At 35.3% G+C, this 17559-nt stretch overlaps 1 protein-coding gene across 1 annotated transcript in view; it reads left to right on the top strand.

Annotated features, from left to right (window-relative positions):
• LOC123551722 (uncharacterized) overlaps positions 1 to 11818 on the top strand; it is a 29656-nt gene extending 17838 nt beyond the window's left edge. Inside the window, exons 4-8 of the mRNA XM_045340847.2 lie at positions 4007 to 4126; positions 6353 to 6478; positions 7795 to 7842; positions 9577 to 9658; positions 10098 to 11818. Of these exons, the coding sequence (XP_045196782.2) occupies positions 4007 to 4126; positions 6353 to 6478; positions 7795 to 7842; positions 9577 to 9658; positions 10098 to 11067 (1346 nt within the window). The 3' untranslated portion in view covers positions 11068 to 11818. The remainder of the gene's footprint in view (positions 1 to 4006; positions 4127 to 6352; positions 6479 to 7794; positions 7843 to 9576; positions 9659 to 10097) is intronic.
• Positions 11819 to 17559: the final 5741 nt, after the last annotated feature.

The following is a 17559-nucleotide window of genomic DNA, read 5'->3' as shown; positions in this document are numbered from 1 at the left end:
CGACTCCTAGCACCTAGATCCAGCCTTCATTGAAAACACAAATTAGTGTGCAATATTAAGATCAGCACTATTATATTGCAAGTTATAGGTTAAAAGATGATAAAACAGATATTTCAGGTTTGAACAATCTAGGCCACTCTTTGTTGTATTTGGTGTTTATTATGTTATAGATCTAATATAGCCACAGACTGTGTGCTAGAAAGCGAACACAAACACGTGTTGATAGTTCTAAATTTTACTGACTACTGGCTATTCCAGGTATGTGTGGCGGGAAGATACTGAGCATGCGCATTATAACATTCTAAATATATTCACATATAATTCAGTCAATATACAACACTCCTGAACTCTTTAAGAGTATCACTAGAATTAACATGATGTGGTAGGTTGTTTCAGAGTCTAATGGTTCTTGGGGGGAAAATGAGTTCTCTTGATAATGGGTACGAGAGAAGGGAATATAAAAGTGAAGGTCCTGAGAGTCTAGCCGGTACTGATCTAAAAAAACAATGGACGAATGACGGATTTTATATAAAAGAATCAGGGATGCAAGGATGTGAAATTTCTCTTTGTTTTAACATTTGCCAGTACAGTTAACATTTCTGTGATGCTTCATCTACAGACATACTTGATTTGAACATATCTGGCGGCAGCCTTTCTTAATCTTTCAATTCCATGTGTTAGAGATTGTTGAATGCCAAACAGTTGAGCAATATTCCAATTATGGTTGAAAATGTTTTATACAGAGTTTCTTAAACTTGTACATTTATCATTTGTTTGATCATTTCTTCTTTTCATGTATTTTAGGGTCTTGTTTGTCTTTTTTTGTGATCTAACACTGCTGGTTCGCCTAAATATTAAGCATTTTTATAGTTTTAAATTCATGGATATGTAGCTTATAGCGAAAAGCAATGTTTTTTATTTCTTTTAATATACCCTAATCACTTCGCATTAGCGGAATTCAACTCCTTTGACCGGGTCTTTTTCCACAGCTCTAATTTATGGAGGTACTGCTAGAGAGTCTCACAATCATACATGATATTTATAGTGAGATAAACTACTGTATCATCAACAACGAGTCTTACGGTGTTTTTAAGTGAGCCTGGCAGGTGACGGACATGTTAAGAAAAGGCAAGGCCTAAGGACATACCCTTGCGGTACCCTTGATACCAAATGTGGCATATCTGATTGAAGACCTTTTGTGTTCGTATTGTATTTAAAGGTATTTGATTTCTGATCTCTCTGTCAGGGGGGCTTTGTCTCACTCTGTCCCTCTGGTCAGATCGCTCTTTGTCTGTACTAACAGAGGATGAATTATGCGCCCTGTGTGGCTGCATTTGAACTATGTAAAGCGCCTTTGAACGTGAAATTGATCATGAAAAGGGCGCTATATAAATCTGGTTTAATAATAATAATAATAATAGACCAGACGATTGTGATCGACTTTGACAAACGATTTGATAAAGTCCATTACTAGTAGGTCTGTCTATTTACTAGCTTCAAGGTAATCAAAAATTCTTGACTAAAATTTAATAAAAATTGAGATTCACAATTGTGTTTTGAGCGGAAGCTGTGTTGGAAGGAATTAAGCAAATTTTATTGTCTAGATGATTAATAATATTTGATACTAAAACATGCCCCATCAGTTGGAATTAAGCAATTGCAAGTAAGAGAATAGGTTTGTGATTGCTGGCTTTGCTTCGTGGGCCCTTTATGTATACAGGGACAACGATAGCCGTCCTCCAATCTTGTGGAACACTGATGATACCAAGTGAAGACATGTAAATGTTAGTCTCATTTTTATAGAGGAGCAGTGTTTAAGGTATGGGCGGACATTGTGTTGTAAGCTGTTTTTTTTTTCTTTTTTTTTTTCTTTTTTGTTTATTCCCCTTCTGATGAATCTCAGTGAATTCTTTGCTTTTGATGTGATGTTATCAACATATTCTGACCAAATGAGATACATTGTGTACATTTATTTACTTAGTTTTACGCTCAGATATTTAGCAGCGTCTTTCAGTGAGAGAGAGAGAGAGAGAGAGAGAGAAGACTTATTATTGTCAATAATTAGTTCTAGTCTTATCAACCAAAATATGAAAGAAAAAGTAAGCATATTACATGATACTCAAACGATGATGTGAACTTCTATAGATGACATTTTTATTTTTCACACTTGCTGCATATGTGTCATACGATGATAACAATATTGCATGCAGACATAAAATTAGCCTTTTTCTATATTCGAAATCATTTCCTGTTTATGTGCGACTGAAAATTAAAGAAAAGTAAAGAAATCGGTTGAAAACATATCAGTTGAATGACTTCAGTACAATGTAATACAAAACTGCCGTACGAATAACCACCTGCGGTTTATTTCACTATTCATACGGGACCGTACGATTAGCCCACTTTCTTTAGCGTAGTCACGGACGTACCCGAATGATGGCGGTTGTGTCACTGAAACCGAAAGTAACATTTTTTATATCCGCCTCCATCGGTGGAATCTGTCAATTTACAGGTAAATTTATCCGGTGAATGTCTTCGTGAACGGATGTTTTATGCGTTGCTGTAGAAAAATGACCTTCCAAAAAAATTCGCTACGTAATCTTCGCTGGCCAGTATTATAACTTTAAGGAAGCAGTGAGATTTGTGTTTGGAATGGTTTGAGTTTGTCATAGGTATGTAATGATTCATCTGGTATTTGTATAAACTTAGTCTTATAAACACAAGTTCTGACAAACAATATATTCCGTAAAACAGAACACAAATAGCCTAAACCTATTAGTCAATGCTACCATTAGCATGAACTACCGAGTCAGTTTTGATCAAAAGTTATTAAAAGTTATTCCCTAAAAGTCTTTCAAATAATAAACTAATCTGCGAACAAAATAACTCGCTTAATATTCTAGCTGTAGATGACAGAAAGAGCAAGAATAAACAGAAGCCCCTGAAAATAAATGCAACATTTCAATTAACACTATCGAAATTCCAAAACCCAAATGCACCATGAGGATACAGAGGTTTATAGAAAAAAAAGGCCATTGATGAAAGCAAACATACATGGCTAAATTATTTTACAGTAAAATGTTTCCGAAGTTTTTATGTTTCTAACTACTACTATTCGAAGGTATGATTTTAAGTTTGCGACATTCATAATTTGTTGCATTAATGACGTAGAATACAAATGATATGTACAACGATGTCATATTGGTTTCACGACATTTATGGCTTCACATTTATAAGTGTTTTTAGCGACTTAATTAAATGCATTGGGACTGATGAAATAGCAAAGATAATGTCTTCAGCTTTTCAAAGGTAAAGAAAAGTGTTCTTCATGATATTTTTGTTCTCTCAGTTTTAGTTGTGTTTTTGTTTTGTTTTTTGTCTCTAATACAGATTTTGTCATGGACTGGCCCAGTTTCTAAATCATTTTGTTTAATTACCCACCCGCTTTGCTCTATAGGGAGAGCGCAGAGCTACGGATCGCGGGGACGCGAGTTCGATCTCCGGGCGGGCCATATGTTCTCTGTGACGATTTGATAAAAGACATTGTGTCTAAATCATTCGTCCTCCACCTCTGATTCATGTAATAAAGTTGGCAGTTACTTGCAGAGAACAGGTTTGTAATGGTACAGAACCCAGAAACACTGGTTAGGCTAACTGCCTGCCTTTACATAACGGGAATACTGTTAAAAAACAGACAAACAAACAGGCAAACATAATTATCCATTTTGTCTAAAGCTTTTATTACCATCCTTTTAACGCTGTGAATCCTTTGTTTGTACAGATTGTTAAGATATATGCTGTTACATGTATTGAGAGGGAATTAAAACAATGTCAAACAGTTTAAAATCATGTGTACTTAAAACACATTTTCTATCATATTCAGACCTACTGTTTGATTCCCAGTTCCGTAACAATGTTTTTTAATTTACATATTCTTCCATATTTTGCAAGAACGGAATATAATGCGTGCATCATTATTACATCTTTATATAATGGTTCTTTTCAGCGACGCCTGCGTCGACATCTCTTCGAACACAATTTGACACGACTGAATCGATGTATAGTACAACCTTCTCAATTTTGATGCCGTCAGAAAATAGTCTGTTCGAAACTGACTTTTTATCAGGTGAATACTCCCAGTTAAATTGATCTGTACTTTAAAGGAGTTTTCTCTGTATAGAAATCGGTCTGACATAACGGTGAATTTTATGTGAAAATTCTGAGTCACGATTTTTAGCTCATCAGAGCCCGAATTGCTAATGGTGAGCTACTGTGATCACGCTGCGTCTGTTGCCTGTCCGTCCGTCATCACAATTTCCTTAAACGACATGTCAATGACATCTCAAAAACCACCGAATGGATTTTGATGAAGCTTGGTCTGGATGTTCCTTGGGTGGTTATCTACCAAAGTTGTTCAAACGCTTTCGCATGGTTGCAAACAGCCAGAGCCAGAAATAGAAAAATCTTCAAACGACATCTACTCCCATTCACACAAATGGTCCTCGTGAAAGCTTCTACCAAGATTATACAAAATTATTTTGATTCGTCATAAAACATGGCCGCCAGGGGGCCGCGTGGTCACTGTTCCATGTATGTAATATATAGTAGAGACTGTAAAAATCGTCTTCTGTGAAACTGCTGGCCCAATTCTAAAAAAATGGTCCTTGTATGACCCTCTACCAAAATTTTCAACTTATTTCAACTTAAAAACATAGCCGCCAGAGGGTGTGGTCACTTTCCCTATATGTATATAGTGGTAACTTTAAGAATATTCTTTTGTGAAACAGCTGGCCCGATTTTAAAATAATTTCACACAAATGACCCATGTGAAACCTTCTACGAAGATTGTTCAAATTATTTTGATTCGCCAAAAATATGACTGTCAGTGGGCGTGGTCACTTTTCCTTGTATGTATGTTATAGAAACTTAAAATCTTCCTGAATATTAATCTTCTGGTCCGATGTTAAAATTATGTCAGTACATAAATGGTCCTTGTGTGATCCTCTACGAAGATTTACAAATTGCTCTGATTCGTCAAAAAAAGACATGGCTACAGAGGGCGTGGTCACTTTTCTCTATATGAATATATTGGAAACTTAATAAAGGTTCTTACGTGAAACAGCAGGCCTAGTTCTAAAACATTTTTACACAAATGTTTCTTAGGTGTCCTTTTACCAAGATTGTACAAATTATTCTGTTTCGTCAAAAAATATCCACTGTGATGTACAGTCACTTTTCCCTATACATAGTGAATAATTATTTAGTAAAAATTTTAAAATATTCTTGTGCTATTTCAATATAATTTTTATAGATATTTTCCTCGTATAAACATCTACCAATAATGTTCATGCAAGCAGCGTGGCTCATGTGAGCGATTCATGGCCCTCATGTTTCTACAATTATCATGCTTTTACTCAATACGCAGTTAGTTAGTTGTTGCTACTGATAAATGTATGTTTGCTAGCTTTGGGGGAATATAGAATGTTGAATTTTATAGTCGCTCGGAACTTTACAGAGGCCATTTCTACCTGCGCTTTAATTTTTGTGTAACGGAAAATGCAGCTCAAGATTTCGTGTTATAATATATGCAGTTTCCCTAGCTTTAAGCTAATCTAACATGTTTTTACTCTTACCCTGCTGAATTTCTATGATGAACTTACCCATCTTTCAATTTGGACAGTACCATTAGCTGTTAAAAGGGGTGCTGACCAAAATGATACTGACTGAATGTCGAACAGTGCAGATCATGATCAGACTGCACGAATGTGCAGGCTGATCACGATCTACACTGGTCGCAAAGGCAGAATCAATCGTGTCCAGCATGGTAAGATATGGAGCTCGTCGTCCTGCGATATGTGTTCAAACTTGGCCTTCTGTTGTTACTAGTATTATTTTTCATTATTTTTGCACAGGCCGTCCCAAACATTTTTGTGCCGATCATATTACTCATAGGCATGAAGTTATTTATTATTTGTAACTTAATTCGTTTTCAGAATATACTAATCATATTTCTTTTTTCGCGAAATGTTAAATATTTTCTTCTTAACAAACGGTCGTATAAACTGTCAGCACACTGAGACCCATACCATAATACATGTGTTAAAGGAGGGTGTGAGCACTGGAACCTCAATATAGTGTGCACCTAGCTACCTTCTTGTTAAAACACCCTTAATGTGAAAATAACAGCAATTATATGCTAGAACAGTTATGACATTTTTCCTTGTAAAATTTTACGTACCAGTCCACTTTCTTGCAAATACTACGAGCAGATTTTACCTTAAATGTGTACATATATCTATAGCAAAGACAACTTGTAAGACCTGACTAAACATGTTCTGTTTGTCATATTCAGCGACACTTTCCATGAAGACATCTGTACTTCCATCACATACAGTTATAAGTGATTACAGTACAATACAACAAACAGGGATACAAACAATATCGGTAACTGAGACGGTAACTTCAAACTCGGTATCAGGTATGAATATTTCGTAAGTTGTTGCTTAGATGCTAATGCTCTTCCTATTTTAGGCCTCAAATAATTTCTCTCGCAAAATCCATCTGAAAATTATGACATCAGAATTTTGATAATCTTACAAATAAGGCAAAATACTTATATATAAATACGCCTTTTAGCGGTAAGTAGAAAAAACGTAGCTCTGAAGCTTAGACCCGCCCTGTTCCTAAGTCACAGGACAGTGTAAATATTATATATCCCCGCCAGGTATATCTGCTATAAATGCACTGGTAACAAAGACACGAAGACAAGTTAAACTTGCGCATATTGGTGTCATAGTTTCTAGCTATGATTTCATAGTTTATATGTTGCAGTAGTATGAACGGTAGGCGAAAAATGATCTAACTTATCTGCCTGAGTAAAGCAGGTGTTTTCCTAACTTTGGAGGCAACGTGGATAAAAAGGCTTGCTAACGCTCGATTTTCCATCAAACGTTGTCCCTCGGGTTTGGGGGAATAAAACTGTCTCACAAAGGCAAACAGCAGTATAAGATCCTTACATTCTTTCCCACCTTACGGGAAAGACAGGTGCTCCCCGTACCTTTTCTCTAGGGAAATAGTAAACTACATGTAGGCATACTGACGTACTGTTACACTGTCATATGTGTCATATTATGACAATGTAACAGAAATGCGTCGAATCCAAATCTAAAAGCATACGGTTTGTATCAAAATCGTCAAAACATCATAAGATATGATATAATATTTACAGTGATAGTCACTTAAAATGAGAAAGTCTGTTCCCTTTAAATAACGAACTAAATCTTTTATAGGTTACGTATTGTAACAGCTGTGTATCGGTAAGGCCCAATGTACAGACAGCTGAAAACATGATTACATTTCAAAGTAAACGAGTTTTCTAAATAATATATATATATATATAATTTCTAAATAATATATATGTAGAAAATACGCTTTGGTTGATGTTACGTCATCCTAGCCAACTGCACTGCTTATCTAATACGTGTCAAGCAATGTATCATATAACGATGACACACATTTGCATGCCTACTTTAAACTTAAGTTGGTCATGCATAAGGAGCAACATCTTTTAGCTGTCTTATTAATTTAAAAAGTTGGCAAACAACTGTTTTAGAAATTTTCTTTAATAGTTTTTCCTAATTAAGCTCAAAGTGTAAAGTAATACTTAATTTAAAGTGTCATAGAATTTGTATATTGCTCTGCGCGTTTAAAAGATGCTGACTTAGGAAAAGTATACTAAGAATAATGGACGTTCTTAAAAGTTTGTAATCTTATTTTGACAAATTGTATTTACAGCATCAACACAACCAGGTCCGGCTGTACCAAAAGAAATAAAAGAATCAGGTATGTATGTTCCCTAATATACAAAATAACAATTGCTTTCAATTTTTTATAAGAATATCTAATAAGCTTATTTAAAATCAGACCTTAACAAACATAAAGAATACAGCAATCTCTGGCTTATTAACGCTTTTCACATCTCAATCATATTTGTCATATTTTATTAGTTAATTTCAAATTAAACATTAAAACGTATAGAAAAATGTACAGCGACTAAATAAACATCAACGAGATCCACGTAGTGGACAAAGTACCTAAATGTACGTCAGAGTTGCATATTATTAGGTTATTTATCATTGTTCAGTTCAATACGGGTACGAGTCCAAATATATCTCGTATTGTATAGTACAATGTTAAATGACTTTTTAATTCTATATCTATTTTATTTTACTCTATATCAAAAATGATCCACTGAATACTGTTTTTCTGCCTTTTCTGAATTTTCACAGCTATGTACATAGAGCGCCTACTTCTCCCGATTTACATTCGGAATATTTTCACGCGTTCCGGGCTTTATCGTATGGTTGAACCGTCCAAATACGGAAAAAATACAGGATAAGCACGTGCGTCGTCCAATACGGTAATATATTGTACGGTCTCGTGTTGCAAAATAAACGTTCACGATTGAATAAATGAAATAGATATAGAATACTTGCATATATCTTATAGATAACAAAAAGATAGTTTTTATACATTTTAGCTTAGAGTATTTGTGCCCAGCGTATGGTCTAGTGGTAACACGCTTAACTGTCAATCCAGGGGTCCGGAGATCGAATTCTGGTCCAGGCACTGGAAATGTTTGAGATGCTCTTGAGTGTCTCCACCTAACTAAAAGGCTAGGACTGTTTTTTTCCCAGGAAAGACGGCTTGCGTGTATTGATCAGTGCTATACACTGCACGTTAAAGAACCAGACTGTCTATTCGTAAAGAGCTAGGCTAAGTTAGCCGAACAGGCCTGTTTCTAAAAGTCTTGTTCTGGGGGGATCTCACTCTGTCCCTCTGTTCAGATCGCTCTGTGTCTATGCTAGTAGAGGATAACTGACTGTCTTTGTGATATGTAAAAGGCCTTTGAATTTTTTATCATGAAAAGGGCGCTATATAATCTGGTATAATATCTATGATGCATCATCGTCCGGGACAATGTCATGGTTTTTTTAATAATAAGAGTTACCTGGCCAAAGTTTTTTTATTTTATCTATGAACTTGTCTGTATTTGTATTTATACGTAATGGTAAATGTCACTAGCAGGAGAACCTTGACTGAGGAATCTATTCTTAATGCTTGCAAACATATATATGCAATGGCATTACATCCAGAAAGTACTTTACACCACTATCTTACAGACTGTTAACCATTTAAGATCTTTTACGACTGGCCGCTATTACTAGGCTCACATATCCTTATTTCTTACGAAGAAATCTCAAATGAAACTTTCAGTTTTTACTGATCACAAAACATTAAAGTTGAAAAGTCCTTACTATTTCTGGTACTCGGATTGCTTTCTCAGATTTTATCAGATTGTATAAACTTCAGACGTGTTTGTTCATCTATCTTGTCAGGTTTTCGTTTTCTACAATCCCGTTGATACCATTCATTTTTAAGGTTTATCATATTTGCACAATTCATTTCGCACAGTCCGCGTGGTTTAAAGATACGTGTTAAGCGTAAATGAACACCTAGTTTTAGGCGCAGTCATTTTTATGTAAATAACTGATCCGCCCCTGTATCTATTTTCAGATATTACCGCTGTATACATTACGGTTCCTATTGTGGTCTGCATAATTGCTGTAATTGTAGTTATCATATTCCTATTTTGCCGGTAAGTCAACATTACACAGGGTGATTTCTTATCCTCTAGTCTTATTTTATGAAGGAAACTTTGATTACAACATTTCAAGTACTTTTGAGGTTGAAAACTCCTAGACGCATTTCTTTTCCTTATTAGTTTTCCTTTATTCTGTTGTATAAATAAATATAGATATTAGGTATATGCACAAAGTAATGAGTCGAGTAACGTGGTCAATGGCAACATTGAACATTCCGAACAAAATGTGTTCACTATGTAAAGCCTCATTAAATCAAAACAAAACAAAAGTTGATTAGCTAAATGCATGATTACATTGAGAGCAATACATGTTAATTTTTCAATTTTGTTTTCAAAAATAATTATAGCTTAGGTAGTACATGAATTTTTTGTGTTTATCATAACATTTATCTCTATCTATTGTATTGTCTCGTTAGCAACTTATCCATTTTAGCCAAAGACGTATGAAATCTGTTCAAACGTTGAAAAGAGAGAAAGGACCAAGCTCGTCAATTACAAATAAAACATATGAAAACGCCATAGAGAGACACTGTTCTTTGATAAATGTACGTAAATCACGTGACAGCGGGTACGCTGAAATTCCTTTAGATTTCCTACATCAAGATGAAACATCAGGAAGTGTATACCAGACTATTGATAGTCTGCCTGAGGATCAAATTAAAAGCAGCACAACGTATGGTCATCTGAAACAGCAAACAACACAGTTTATGGACATGAATTACTCTCATACCAATATAATCAAAACTGCTGAACAATCAGTGACTGACACGTTTTACAATCACACTGAAAAAGCTGAGGTGACAAACCAGTCAAAACACAGTATTGAGGATGGTGGCGCCACATATAACCGGTTAAACGCAACATCATCGTCCAAGACCGTGATAGAAAGCGCAGTTAAAGCCGATGATGGAACCGAACCTGAATACGATCATGCTAAGGCTGGGGGTACCGACCAAGAAAACAAAGCTGATAATTACTCACATCTGAATGGTTCCTCGCAAACCCAACAAACGTTTGCACGACATGAGAAACATCAATATCATATCAAAGACAACAGAACAAAACTCCCTGATATCCAGCCGTATGAATTTGCGAAGGAACCTGAAAGCCCAGGCTATGAATTTGCAAAAGACGTTGAAAATCATAATAATGAGAGTACAAGTATGAATGTTACGGATACAAGTTTAAAACAAGAGTACAGAGAACTAAAACAAGAATGTACTGGTAATCAAGGCTACGAAACGGCTGTAGGTAATTCAAATACCTACTTCATTTTGGAACCCGAAGAAGGACCTGGAAGCAATGATGTCGTTGGCGATTTTTCTGATGAAAAGCTTGACACGACTGACAATGCAGAGTCAGTCAACCATCAGTATTTCACATTGGAGAAAACAGATACATAGACATACACTAGTAACATCTGGATAGAAAAAGTCCGAGGAAAATAAATATATTATCATAACATTGAATGGCTTATCGGTGACTTTTACAAAAATATGTATTTTTTATGATGTGGCACAAATAATTATTGCAGTGCAAACCATTGATTTCATACAACTGCAACGAGATAAGTACGTTCTTTATAGTTATGCCAAGAGTCTAGCTGCATGGGTTTTATTATTCATTGCCTAACATTTACACTACAAAAGCAGCCAGTTGCTTTGTTTACGTCAACTAGCTCAGCTCTAGCAAAGTAATTGATTAAATTTGTTTTGCGGGTCATCGACGTTTTCTCTGTCTGTATTTGGGGTGTTCTTTGCTTCTGGGAGATCTACCAGTACTTTTAACCTTTAGGCTCTGAAAGTTCCGATAGGTGATTCTTTTGGAATACTTTGACTTGGTTTACTGTTTATTTTATCTGCTTATTGTATCTTGCTCTATTTTCCCTGCTATAAATACAACATTTAAAAGTAAAAGATCATTTTTAATTGGGCAAAGGTAAAACTTCTGTGTCGGGCAGTGAGTGAGTGAGTTGGGTTTTACGGCGAATCGACACAAAATGGTCATATATCGCCGAACTGTTTCGGGCAGATTAATATGAAGCAGATGTAAAACCTAAAATGATGTGTGTGTGTGTGTGTATGATAAACTTAACATTGTTGTGATGACTTTGTAAACACAGCTAGTTTAATAAACATCTTCTGAATTTTGTTATTGTTGCATTGTTGTTTCTTTTTTTCTCAGATATTTTTTATAAAACTAAAATATATTTGCCATGAGGATCTCTCATAACAATATGCAAGTCGTTCACTAAACTTTATCTTAAAATTAATTTTACCAGAGGTATATGGTTCAACCAATATAAGTGCACTGTTTAAATGGTTAAATAGGACGCGTTATTAGTACATTTAGTACATGTAGCAAGAAAAAACATTTTCATTACATTTGATTTCCTTCAGTTGTCCGCAGAAATTTTAAGTACAATAAGGAAGATAATTCAAACGTTTTATCAAACAGATTTATAGTTATTGTTTTATGCTCTTTGCTCCTTTTATTTAAAATTAAATTTCATTACAATCAATGATGTAGTCCGGAATTTGAAAAAAAATGTACAAAAGAGGATGACCAATTCAATATGTCTGCATAGTAGAAAGAACAGGTGTTGCAGGTTGTGAAAGGTGCTATACATATCATATGGTCCAACACGCCTAAATACTATAAATTTCTATATACTCCACATAAAATGGACAATAATCTCAGATCTGTTACACATAGCTGGAGCATTTTCAAATTATGTCATTACGTCATTTTGAAGAATTTACCTAAAACTGAAATGGATGGAGACGAAAATAAAGATCATGAATTTTCAAAGAGATTTTTTCCTGTGACAACTGCTTAATGCAAAATCATCACAATGACACTGTTGGTATTATCAATCATATGAAAACCGAGTTTTATTTCATCAAATAAAACTTTTAGACCGCCTCTATGATGGTCGTGGGTTCGATCCCCGGCCGCGTCATACCAAAGACGTGAAAAACTGATACCAGTAGCTCCCTTGCTTGGCGCTCAGCATTAAAAGGGAAACAGGCCTCTTCTCTCATACACTCGTGGCGATGGATTCCATCAGGAATGAGGTGTCGAGAGTGATTAAATATAAGTTGTAGAACTTCCTTCACAATTGACCTATACAAAAGTATGAATAAACTAAACACAACTTTTTTCTTTCAGTGGTTCTAGCAAACTGTCAAAAATACATACAGAATAAATTTTAATCAAAGCCTAGCCTTAATTTAAATTTCTGGTGCCAGCCCAAGTTAAAAATTAGTGTTCTATAACCTATCAGCCATTTACAGGTTCCTGCTCTTAGGTATAGCCGGACAATTACCTCTAAATTGAACAGACTTTGTCAGACCAAGCCAGTGCTTTAGCAACTGGCTTTAGCTCTAAATCAACTACCAAGTTTCAACCTCGCGTCGTTTGAGTTTTCTTTCTATTTCTATGTGGATATATTCTTATAATCTGGTTATTGTGTGAGCAATTGAGGAAACAACAAGAGCTGTCACTATTGCTGACAAATGCCCCCGAAGTAGGCCCAAGAATGACACAGTTGTATTTGCAAAAACAAATCACATATCATTTTGTCACCTTGACCTAAAAGGCCTCGTTCATAATTGTGACACATCTTCTCAATATGGTTAATATTTGTGTCAAATTATTTTCAAATTCCTTGATAATTGTTTGTTAGTTTGTTTTGGGTTTAACGCCGTTTTTCAACAGTATTTCAGTCATGTAACGGCGGGCAGTTAACCTAACCAGTGTTCCTGGATTCTTTACCTGTTCTCCGCAAGTAACTGCCAACTTCCCCACATGAATTAACAGAGGTGGAGGACGATTGATTTCAGAAACAATGTCTTTCATCAAATCGTCACGGAGAACATACGCCCCGCCCGAGGTTCGAACTCGCGACCCCGTGATCCGTAGACCAACGCTCTCCCTACTGAGCTAAGCGGGCGGGCTTAAATTCCTTGATAAATGGCAGAGTTATGGACCAGACAAGAAACACCTTTGACTTCTAAGCGTGACCTTACCTTAACCTTGGAGCTAGGGATCTGGTTCCTACTCATGACACGTCGTCTCATTATAGGGAATATTTATGCCAAGAAATTTCAAAATCCCTTCATCAATGGTAGAGTTATGGACCGGACAAGAAACAGACCATGTTAACCTTTGACCTCTAAGTGTGACCCTGACCTTGGAGCTAGGGGTCTGGGTCTTGCTCACGACACGTCGTCTCATTATGGTGAACACTTATGCCAGGTAATTTCAAAATGCCTTGATGAATGACAGAGTTATGGACCGGATACGAAACATACCCTGTTAACATTTGACTTGTAAGTGTGACCTTGACCTTGGAGCTAGGGGTCTTGGTCTTACGTATGACACGTTGTCTCATTATGGTAAACATTTGTGCCAAGTTCTTTTAAAATCCCTTCATGGATGGCAGAGTTATGGACTGGACACGAAACAGACCATGTTAAACTTTGACCTCTAAGTGTGACCTTGACCTTTGAGCTAAGAATCTGGGTCTTGCGCATGACACTTTGTCTCATTATGGTGAACATTTATGCCAAGTTATTTTAAAATCCCTTTATGGATGGAAGAGTTACAGCCCGGGAAAAAATACCGGACGCAAGGACGGACGGACGCACAGACTTCGGAGGCATAAAAAACAAGCAACAACGGATTCTAAAAGAATTATTAACTTTATTCACATTCGAAATATTTGGAATCACTCCGCTCTAGGGTTAGGGTTTATGGTTAGGGTTAGGGTTGAAATTATTCCCAACCTGTGCCAACATAGTTTTACATAGAGGAAATTCTTGTCTTAATCCACAATGCACAGAGCTTAGATATTTGGCAGCATGTAGCATTATCTAGTAGATCTCTACCAACATTGTTCAAATCATGACCGGTCTATGCACAGTGAAACATTGATTCACAGGTGTATCGGTTGAAATATAACTCAATTATCAATAAGCACTGACTATCAGTCCTTTGATTTTGCTAAATTACAAGAGATACTAGTTTTATATGCAAAGAAAGAGTAGATAACAGGAAGAAATGGAGGAAATAAATATACGGAAATATTTTTCATGTAGCAATTAAACATAGACTTTGGCACTCTAGGTGAAGTGGACAGATCATTTAACGCTATTGTTTTCTGGCAGGGGAATAATTGTAATCTGTCATTTTAGGGAGCAACTCAAACATATATTTGTACAACCGTCATTTCCGAATTTCAGTGTGATTATATTTTCTTGTCCATTGGGATCATGTAATCCATTTGATATCTTTGCTATAAAATTCCGCTTAAGCCGATGCTAGGGGGCTTAAGAGGTGTTGAACTTTCCATTACCTCTCATGAAAGATTTAATCAAAACGATTCTGCAATTCTTTTGCTTCGTTGCATTCTGGGCTGTCAAAAGATCTTTTTACAGATATTATTAACTATCACAACAGCAATCTTTAAGTGCCGGGTGGCGCCGTAAAAAGTCTCTCCGTATTTGTGTTGTTATATTTTCTGGTCCTTTGAGATCATGGAGTCCATTCAATATCTTTGAGAATTCCGCTTAAGCCGGTGCTAGGGGCATGAGAGGTTTTGCACTTTCTATTACCTCACTTGCACAGACTCAATCAAACTGAGTAACATGTTTCCCGTTCTGGAAGCAAAATCATCAATTTTTGACTTGTTTTTAATTTAAAGGCCAGGTGCATAAGAGTAAACATGGTGTCATTAAATGAAGTGTGCCTATTTAAACATAGATACTTTATCTAAATTTCTACTTTTCAAATAAGATTTTAATGTATTAACAAAATTTATATTTAACTTTTATATGTCTTAACTTCAACGTTTCCCGAACAGGAATCGGGAAACACGGATATGTACATCTACATTGAATGGCATTCAGTCAGAATTATGATCCTCTTTCCACACATATTTTTAGTTTAGTTTTCAGGTTTTTGTCCAGGTTTGTATGAAAGCTTTTAATGATGCAAAGATTTTGGGTCAGCATGATTTTAAGCAACATAACATTTGAAACAAGAACTGCATGTGTATGATTATAAACTGTGTAGTTGTCAGAAAAAAAGTGTTGAAGCATCTGGGAATATTATTTTATCTTTACAGTTATCAATAGGGGAAATGTTAAAACGTGTTTTATTAGTATCACTTGTGTAACTTAAGTACTCTATGAAAGACAAGCAACTCAATATAAATCTGTATAATGAGCTTCCCGATCAGAAAGTTAAGATTCCAATTCAGGAAATTTTGAAATCAAGTAATTTCAGTGTTAACTAAAACCTTTTATTAGGATATTTAGAAAACAAAGAACGGTAGAAAACTCATACATTTCTTGCGATGGTGATACATTTTCTGCGATGGTGTATTACATTTATTGATACCATATATATTCTTATGCACCGGGTCTTTCGGATGAGACAAGTCAAACAATGAGGATTCACTTCCCGAACTAGAAGCAAGTTACTATATTTAGTATCAAGTTTCCCATTCAGGAAGTAGGGGAACACACAGTGGATGACTTCCCGAACAGGAAGTTTTATATACTGTATACAACTCGATGTTGATACGCTAGCCAATAATATATTAAAGAGAAATTCCAAGAATTTACAAGAATCAAGACTCTAATTAATGGCTATTATGACCGATATTATTTATATACTTGTTTTTATCTGAATATAACATTAAAGAACAATAAGGCTGATGACCCAAACGTTGTGAAACAAATCATTGGTCATGAAACAATGGATAAACTTCTTAAGTGAAGTGCGGAAGTGAAGAAGGCACTTACAATATTCTTGTCCTGAATTCGCGCAGATAGATAATTTATTTCCTCCACCGGTATTACATGTAGTTATCAAATATGATGGAAAGACGTGTAATACGCGCTATTATATTTATTTTTATTTTGTTTGTTATGCCTACAGATTTATCAGGTAGGTCGTTTTGTTCCTTACAAATTAACTCATTGTCTAAACCAGTATATCTATTGCTAAGTTTTCATAAATATAGAAATCACCATAGAAAATGCAATGTACATGGGCCTACATTGTTTATTTTCTATTAATCTATTTGTTTTCATTTATTAATTTATAAATTTATTTTTATATTTGTTTGCCGCCCCAGATTTGCTAATTGCGTCCTTTCAACTGTTCACGCAGTTTTGATGTCCGTAATAAATGAAATACGTCGTTTTTAAAGTGATAACTTAATTCAAGGTCTGCATAATTATTTAATCAAAAGGGATTGTAAACCAATCATTTTTTACTGTCTGATATCACATACCTATAAATAACCTGAGAAATACCTATTGTATTTAACATATAAATACAAACCAACAGAATTGCATCAGGCTGACTGTACCTGGATCACTTTCATTAGTATTCATGATCCGGTAAATAAATAGTTTTTGAAACGTCAGTTTATCTGGCTACTCTATATGATCGTAAAATATAAAAGAAAGAATCTCAGTTTCTTCATTTAATTGGTCAACATCGATAACATATATATATTTACCTCTTTACTGCTTCTGCGATCTGTGACAGCTATTCGAGAAAGATCAAGACTTGACTTAATGCAATTTTCAAGAATTGAATGCGATTACTCCTTAACTGTGAGCATCAAAAAAAATCTGTAGTTGTATTTATAATCTTATAGTTTATTAGGTGAGACCTTATGCTCATTCAAAAATACATGCATCATTCAAAAATACATGGGAGACAACACTAGAATACAAATATAATGACTTTTCCAGGCCCACAATTATGTATATCTGAAAAATAGCCAGCAAATATATACAGAAAACATATGCGCAAATGATAGCCTGGTTAGGCAAAATTTCAAGGACATGTTTCCTTCGATTTATCTGACGAAA

The sequence above is a fragment of the Mercenaria mercenaria genome, chromosome 4, assembly GCF_021730395.1.
Source record: "Mercenaria mercenaria strain notata chromosome 4, MADL_Memer_1, whole genome shotgun sequence".
NCBI classification, from domain to species: Eukaryota; Metazoa; Mollusca; class Bivalvia; order Venerida; family Veneridae; genus Mercenaria; species Mercenaria mercenaria.
This window is presented reverse-complemented; position numbering and strand designations above follow the sequence as displayed.